This window comes from Branchiostoma floridae, chromosome 9, assembly GCF_000003815.2.
Source record: "Branchiostoma floridae strain S238N-H82 chromosome 9, Bfl_VNyyK, whole genome shotgun sequence".
Lineage (NCBI taxonomy): Eukaryota > Metazoa > Chordata > Leptocardii > Amphioxiformes > Branchiostomatidae > Branchiostoma > Branchiostoma floridae.
In genome coordinates this window covers 20,210,144-20,218,958 of record NC_049987.1, presented here as the reverse complement: position 1 = coordinate 20,218,958, position 8,815 = coordinate 20,210,144, and the positions used below count along the sequence as shown (strand labels likewise).

The 8,815-nt window shown below is 42.1% G+C and overlaps 1 protein-coding gene across 1 annotated transcript in view; it reads right to left on the bottom strand.

Moving 5' to 3' along the window:
- Positions 1-80: 80 nt before the first annotated feature.
- LOC118422266 overlaps positions 81-8,815 on the bottom strand; it is a 21,270-nt gene continuing 12,535 nt past the window's right edge. The window contains exons 11-22 of the mRNA XM_035829785.1: positions 8,396-8,573; positions 8,015-8,215; positions 6,565-6,864; positions 4,553-4,699; positions 3,896-4,078; positions 3,538-3,624; positions 2,978-3,172; positions 2,426-2,528; positions 1,767-1,933; positions 1,083-1,268; positions 608-667; positions 81-324 (exon numbers count right to left, since the gene is read on the bottom strand). Of these exons, the coding sequence (XP_035685678.1) occupies positions 181-324; positions 608-667; positions 1,083-1,268; positions 1,767-1,933; positions 2,426-2,528; positions 2,978-3,172; positions 3,538-3,624; positions 3,896-4,078; positions 4,553-4,699; positions 6,565-6,864; positions 8,015-8,215; positions 8,396-8,573 (1,951 nt within the window). The 3' untranslated portion in view covers positions 81-180. The remainder of the gene's footprint in view (positions 325-607; positions 668-1,082; positions 1,269-1,766; positions 1,934-2,425; positions 2,529-2,977; positions 3,173-3,537; positions 3,625-3,895; positions 4,079-4,552; positions 4,700-6,564; positions 6,865-8,014; positions 8,216-8,395; positions 8,574-8,815) is intronic.

The following is an 8,815-nucleotide window of genomic DNA, read 5'->3' as shown; positions in this document are numbered from 1 at the left end:
AAGTAGCAATTTTAGACCTATGATTCGATCTTAAAATCCTGAATGGAAACCACCAGGTATGATCATTTGCTCTTCTGCAGAGTCTTGGCAACGGAAGACGGACTGACGCTGGCGTAAAACGTTTTGCATTAACAAGGACGAAACAACCACATTGGTCAGACTGTGAATAAGGTTAATCATTCACACGCACAGTTCATAATCCTGGACCCCAGCAAAAGTAACCGTGTGGTGTATGTTCGGCATACTCTCGCAAAAACTCGTGTTGAACTTCGGGTAGTACAGGAAGAAGCTTTCACACATCTCCTGTGGTGTACCAAGTCCTCCCTGAGTGAAAAAAACGCGCAGTATAAAAGATTTTAATTAGCATTGTTTTCTTGTGATTGGTAAAACAATGTATTCATTTTTAGACTCCAGATATCAGCTACCCTGAGGACAGCATAAAAGACAATTAAGCAATGTTCTCTGCAATCCTATATACGGAAAAATCAACAAATATTGCACGTTAGAAATCTCCTTCGAGCTTTCGACCATTGTCAAGTCGAGACAAATTTAAGACGATGACACATCTTTAAGGTAAATGTGTAAGGAAAAGGAAAACATTACTTACATACACCACAGAGTCTTTGTGTTCCGAGTTGTAGATGCACTCAGTAATCAGAGTGTCTCCCTGTAAAAGGTAGAGGGAATAACAGTTATGGAACAGACTGGTCATCATTACCTACTGTTGTTGTCGTGAATTGACGATTTCATATCGTTTACCTACTGCCTCTTTCCCAATAGATATACTTATTGGAGTTTGATCAAAATAGGAAAGGAAGACCACATTTATACTAGGCTGCTCTGTTGCTCTTATCTATCCTTTCCAACCAAACCATACACTTGCTTCAAGAAGGAGCATTTAGGCTGTGAGCAATACAAAATTAACTATGTACTGATACTGATAACGTTTGGATGTGATTAGACAGCAGCACTGTGGAAGGAGGCACTATTAAGGTCTATGGACACGTTTTGTTGGGTAAACGAAGCTGTCTCATCACTTTAAGTTAGTATGTTAACGCAAATAATGGAATGGCGTATAGTACCGGATAAACGGTGATTTCCTCCTTCAGCATCCTCATGTTCTGCAGGTTGAAGTCGTAGTTGTCGTCCCGTGCGATGTCCGTCTCCACGCCGTTATGGATCAGCCTGGCGTTCAGCCTGACGCCCAGCAGATGGGCGTGCAGCATCACTCCGATGATCTTGATGGGTTCTCCGAGCTCCTCCATGTACTGGATTCAAAAGAACTCAAACGGTGTTGATGCTTAACACTTAATCTCCAAGCAGATCCTACGGTAGCATAAGTATCAGAAGCTGGCAGAGGAGTGTGTTTCGCTACTTTTAGCTGACAACACATGTTGGCCAGTTTGGTACTATCTTATACCATTGTAGAATCTGCTTGGAGACACTTAACACTATTGAAAATCACCCAACAATCGTCAAAAAGCGCACGTCGAATCGTTACTAGCTTCAGGTGTCAGTACAAATCATTGCTGAAGTCGCGTGTCTGTAAAGATCATTGATGAGGTCAGGCGTTCATACAAAAAAAATTACTATTACTGAGCGATGTGCAGTTACAGTCCACGGACCGCTGGATCTTTTCTGGCGGATCAGATCGTATGACAAACTATCTGACTGATCTCTACTTTTACTTAAGCTTGACGAGACTGAAGAGACAAACCCCTGCTGTTTTTTTAGCTTGGCGGGACTCATTAAGATGTTTGACTCACTGCGTTTAGACAGTGCGAACTGCAGAACGCTGCAGACTTGAAGTCCACGGCACGAGGAGGGATGGCGTGATACTTGTTCACAATGACGCCGACCTCCAAGGTCCCAACATCGTTATCCCTCAGCTCCGGTGTGTACATCATTCTGATCCCGGAACTGTCGTACATACCTGTGTAAAGGCAGGCGGGTAAAGGTAATCTCATAGACATTTAAGGCCATGGGGACAGAAAGTTGCTAATACACGTTTTCTAGGACACGGTACCGGTATTGGAAGCCGAACCCTTCCTGTCCTTCTCCTTTTCATATTATACATATTTATAATAACTTCCTAAAGGGGCACTCTTCCGGCACTTACGTCAAGCTTGCGCCACTGCGGGGTTTGTTCACTGCGTCACTGATTTGCTATTTTCTCTGATTTTTATAATTTAGATATTGCGCTATACGTAAAGGTATGTCTTAGAAGACGACAAAATACACAAAAAGTAAGAAAATTTGTTCTTTACATGCATCTCTGAAATTCGTTGAGTATCTTTCGAACACCGCAGTGACGCAAGCTTGACGTGCAGTGAGAGTGTACCTTTACATCCTGCTTCAGAATCAATGGTTTTCTTTCTCTGGGTGAACTTTATCTAAAACTTTGCGACCTTTAAAGATTCCTGACCTGATTCCAGTTGGGGGTTGTCGTAGTGCACCTCCATCAGCACGTACCCGCTGTCTTCGCTGTCACTTATTGGGTAACCAACGTGCTCTGGATAGATTACGTCCTGAGAGGAAGGGAAGAAGCATCATTGTTAACTAGACACCCACTCTATCTAACAGCATTGGTGTACTGAATATGCAGAGAGATACATGCCATCTTTAATATCATATTCTTTGAGGATATATCCCTTACTGTGTACAAATAGGTGAATATGTCAAAGAATGTTTTAGACATCAGAACCAGTAGTGTGAAAGAAAATTGAGTCAACGTTGATGTTACAATGTAACATACTCCATTTGCGTACATTCTCCATGCAGGGTGCAGGTAAGAGTGCATAAAAGTGCAGGGACTTTCGTAAGGTCTTCTGCATTCATACATAAGACCTTACGAAAGTCCCTGCACTTTTGTTGTGCCAATAAAGCTAAGATTACGCTGTACAATGAAACTGTAATCAGCAAGGTAACCATGGAAACATAACGTAACCATGGAAACAGAACAAGGTTCCTGACCCACCCCTCCGCCAATGGCCCATGCTGCAACGATGCTTCCTCCGTAACAGCCATACCAGTCGCTAGGCATGTTGGGAGACTGGCACGCATGTCCCGGATGTTCCTCTGGCACGATGGTGATGTTGGGGATCGTTCTGCACTTGTAGAGCAGCACGTGGTGAAAAATGCCGTCGTTACCAGGAGTGATGATGGGTTCCACCTGAAGTAACATTGATCGGGATTAGGTAGATAAAAGATTGGTTATTTAAAGGTGCACTCTCATTGCACTTGCGTCAAGCTTGCGTCACTGCGAGGTTCGAAAGATTCTCAACGAATTTCGGAGATAAAGAACGAATCTTCTTACTTTTGTGTACCATAATGGCTTGATGAAAAGCGAAATATTTCATGTCTCCAAGTGGTAGTGTATAACACAGCGTTAGCAACATTTACAGAAGACGTTTTCACCACAAAACAGTTGAAGCATTGTTGTCAGAATTTTTCAATGTTTAATCGTCGATAGTATGCTAATATGGCTCTGTGAACTCCAAGTATGTTATTTTTCAGCAAGTTGAACCCGTCACGTACCTTTATGATGTGGTGTTTGCTGGGCAGGTTCGGCATCTGGAACACACGGCACCAGTACGTCGTGTCCTGGTTATCGGGAATGGGGACCTGCAACGGAATAAATAACCATTGCAAAACTTGGACATTGTCCTAGTGGTAACGTAGATCCATCAAGGAACGCAAAAACATTAGTCATGCCATTAGAATGGAGACTTGTGTGCCAAGATATCTTAGAGAAACAGCGGCAGACAGACGACGATGGGTCGGGCTATACGAAGACGTACACTGATTTGGCTGCAAAGGACGACATAAGTTATTTGACGAAGGTGTGCATATCTTTAAAGGTTTAGCTTCAGATTGTATGAAGAGGATCCCTCACGTTGTTCATCAGCAGATCGAATGAGTAGGTAGTCCCTGTTGTAGGCGTCTCGGTGAGTTTCCTATTGAGAAGCAGAGTAGCCCTGGCTCCCCTGTTGGTCCCGTGGTAGGTCGGGCCGCTCACCCCGGACTCTTCCTCCGGATCCTGGTCATGCCACGCCCACAGCACACGCAAGGTGTCCTCCTGGAGACGCCAAACATTAGCACAGTGAATTAGGAATCCCTTTACTATTATACTATCATCTAGAATCTATTCTATTCTGTTCTATTCTATTCTATTTTCTTCTATTCTATTCTACTCTATTCTATTCTATTCTATTCTTTTCTATTATATTTTATACCATTCTGTTCTATTCTATACCATTCGGTTCTATTCCATACCATTCTGTTCTATTCTATTGTTTCTCTTCTCTTCTCTTCTCTTCTCTACTCTACTCTACTCTACTCTACTCTACTCTACTCTACTCTACTCTACTCTACTCTAGTCTACTCTAGTCTACTCTAACGTTACTTTATTATGGTCCATTAGATTATTTTCTATTTTAGTCTTATTCATATTCTACTGCATCTTATTCCGCTTTGACGATGCTACTGTATTCTCATCTGATGCAGTTTGATGTCACCAGGCAAAGTCGTTATTTGCGTATCTATTACGCACGTTGATGACGCGGTCCCTGACGTCACATGTCGTCAGCTTCCTGTTGAACCTCAGGACGGTGTGAGTCCCGTTCTCGTACCCAGACACCAGCTCCCAGTCCTGACTCTCGTCCACAGAAGGCTGCGCCTTTGCCTCGGCATACCGGTCCTTTGGATGCAAGACATTATAAATTATAGTGATGTAGACATTGAGATTTCTGCAGCCACCATGTATCTGCACTGATGCCCACGTATGAACGATTGATGTTTTAAAAGGCGTTGTGCCGAAACTTTGCATTCCAAACGCAACACCCACGTGCCTTTTCTGAATATCAAGCATAAAACTGTAGGCAGGCAAGTTTTTGACCCTCGTGGGAAAATTAGTTCTGGGAAAACGGACCGTCCTACACCAAAGGTTTCAAGGACATTTCTTAGGCTCAGAGAACAACATGTTTGGAGAAAGATAAGGAATGGGAATATCCTTTTTGTAAACGCTGCTTCTTGTTTAACACTGTCATTGAAGGGGGTGGCGCTAGGTCTTCAATGTATCCTGTAAATAATTGTTCTATGGACAGGCTGACGCGATATGGTAACTCCTTAGGTAAACATTTTGCCATAGGTGATGGAACTCGGACACTAATTCTACAATAATCATAGACTATTTTACAACTTGTAAAGAGTATAATGGGGCTATTAAAACCAAATATGATCGAATGAAATGCGCGTAATGTCCCAACGTGAAGCTTTCTTGTTCATTTCCTTGTTGTAGTAGTCGATTCCCCACTATGTGGTCACCAAAGATTGTCATAAATCTAAAGATCGTAACATTATCAGTGTAACGTTACTGGTTACATTGCAGCTGAGTGTAAAGCAAAGAGAATTTCTTTATGAGTAATTAAAAAAAATGCAACTCAGGACAACACGTGTTGAGGTTGCTGAGCTGTGGTAAGTCATCATCATCATCATCGGTCGACGTGATCGCACATGTTTACACACGACGGGGTTATACTGCCCCTTACGGGGTGACATACCCTTTCGCTGGATAATTACAAGACGGGGATGCGCCAGGTGCCCTGTGGTAAGTATATAATCTTACGAATCTAACGAAAGGAATTCGTGAGCTGTAGCTTGAGTACCATTCAGCATTTCTAGGGCATGTTGTTTGCAGTAGATAAGTAGTTAATACCACGCGGTGACATCATTGGGCACTACCGTTGCTACTGAGGTCACGTGGGAGATTATGTAACCTCGTTGACGTCAGAGCAGAAAAATTGGTAGGTCTTTGACCTGAGCTTTAGAAAGGAGTTTGCTAGAATGTTAGTACTATGACCTCCTATCTCATAAACTTCGTCTTTTTCAAGATGACTATTGCCAAGACATGCTACCTTTTCCATATCATGTTTAGTTGCGAACGTTATATCTGTTATTACAAACTTGCTGTTGTGTTATTTTGCGTTGACAAATTTCATGCAGCAATATTCATTTCCACACTGAACATGAAGACTTTGGCTGTCATGCAAAAGTTCTACTACCGTATAATCTGCTGGTACACAATGCTCACACATATTGTAAGCCACCACCGTATAGTAGTATCAAAGGTAATACTACTACTACTACTAGACTAATAATAGGTACATCGTAACGGTTCATGATAAACAAACCGGTAGGACGTTGACCTGTGTGTTAAAGAGTTTGAATGACCACTTTAATCAAACAGCGTAACGATGTCCCCTTTTCTAAGCACACTCCCATACAAATCTCCCCAAATTATGTTACGCTTAGTGTTGTTAATGTGGTATTATCAAATATGCTGTTCTTTTGTGTTACTCTTTCCTCCCAGTGACTCACTTGCATTTTCTGTTTATATGTCCAGACATCTGTACATAAAAGACTGTGTGTCAGGTAATACTTGCAGGACGTATGAAGACTGAACAATCGGACTGAACTGTTTTGAGGCTGTTTAAGGACACTGTTTTGTAGTTTCAATGTTATCTTTACATGTACAGCTTAGACCACGTATAGCATTGAACCCACCGTGAGATACGCAGTCCCGTCTTTGACCCAGCCGATGGCGATGTCTGATCCCGGCATGCCTCCGTTCGGGGACAGACCCAAGCCGACCCATCCTGTCGTCTGCACCTGGGCCTCGAACTCGATCTTCTCGTCGTCAAACTTCCAGAGAAGCTGGAACTTTCCTTCTTCGTCCAGAGACTCGCGGTGGGTGAAGTCGTCCGCTGCTATAACGTTTTCCCCCAATATGGCGGTAACTACAATTATAACACAAAAACTCGCCAACAAGCTGGCCATTTTAACTGACTTAACCTGCACTGACGTCTATCGGTGATTTGTGACCAGCTGTCTCTTGGATATTTAATATATGACGTATGTGTTTCCAAGGTAACGAGCAATCTTAACTATCCTGTGATTGGACCGTTACTGTAAAGATGCTAGAAGTTGCTAAAATCCTCATTTAAACGTGAGTCAATCATCCTCATTTAAAGGTGAGTCATTCATGCTGAGCCATGAAAAAAACAAACAACCAAAAAACAAACAGACGAACCATACGGGTTGGGGGTGCTTGTGGTAAGCAAACAGTTAATCGCATTTGTTCAACACAGACAACACACTAACAGCGAGGGCTCTGTCTTATGTACCGAGATGTAGATGTAGAACACGTAGAAGAAAACAAGTGCACCTCTGCTGGATGGTGTCAATTAAAGAAGAATGATTACGTAATGGTAGATTCGGACCAACCAAAACAAAACAAAGAGACATTGCCAAGTATATTGTAGTTTATTGGTTTTCACAATTAATTGTGCTATACCAAACAGGAAAATAACTATTGAGACCGACGCCCAGGCTGCGATAGTGTTGATGATGAAATATGTTTGACAAAACGTCAAAGACTGATAGTTTTATCCTTACTACCCCCCTCCCCCACAGTCTGTTATTGTAATTAAAGGGACAGTCCTTACAAGATTCATAAAAGGAGCATATATCAGTTGAGTGTATTTCATAGTCACAGTTTTCCATTGTGGATTTGGAAAATTATTTAATAAAGTTACTTATCATTGATATTGATTCATGACCTCGTGAGGCATACTCACCATTGCTTAAGTAAAAAATGCTGAAAAACATGGTCTATTAGCTAGACTGCTCTACCATGTAAGGAGACTAACGTTACATGTTAAAGAGGTTGTGCATACTAGATAAATATAGAGTGTGCTTACGTTATTAATATGCTTAGAATATGCTGCTAATTCTTTTGTAGTTGTTTAAAAAATATGAACGAACACACCGCACACCATGATACATGTAATTGGAAAAAAATAGTAATAATTACTAGAGCACATATTCGTGATTGGAGGATCATCATGAATATGCATTTTGGAAATACTTTATTTTATTTGTTCCTCCTGACCTGCAGACAATTTATATTTCATTTGATATGTTGATTGTTCATATGAAGGCACCAGAAACGTTACTCTGCCCACACAGTAAGCACGAGCGCCACCAGGTAAGTGAGCAGAACATAGCCTGCAGCGTGATGTGCCTGCAGTGCTGTGGACCCGCCTGCAGGACCAGGCCCGTCGCCAGGGGTTGGTGTGGCTCTCAGGCTGCAGATGTCTTCTGTAGGTAGTCTGGTTCCACGAGGGAAGGGGAGGGCAAACTCTTGCAGGGCATCCTGTGGTATTTTTAGCAATAGAGAAAGACGTCAGTGCATTATTAGTTTGTATTTCGTTTTATCGTACAACCGAAGCTACCAATGCATTTACGTACACGGCTACAGCATAACGTTTAAGTTACTATGTGGAAATTGCCAATAAAATTGTTTTGAAACTCATTAATCGACAGAAAGCCTTACAGCGTCAACGTTAGACTGGGGAGTGCCACGGCAAGACGAGTAGAATGTTGAATTGAAGAGAAATTCGGAGAAGTCTCGTGCTTTCTCGCGAGTCCACGGAACGGCCTCCATCACCTCCTCGTAGGTCATGTTGACCATGTGTTCTGGTGCCGTGAAGTGAACATCGAAATTTTCGTCACTGTAAACACAAGATGGACGGGAAAATCAGTACCTGCTAAAAGTATGTGTCAAGCGTTAATTACAATCTATTGTAGACTGTTCGTACGTATCATTATGGCAGGGAAGCTCAACGTGTTGGACAAATTGTAACGAACGATTGTCTAACAATGGTAGAAATAGTAACAGAAACGACCAAAACAAACGCACTTCAATCATGTAGCAGTTCTTAATCTTAAGTGTTTTGTACCATACAGTATATCG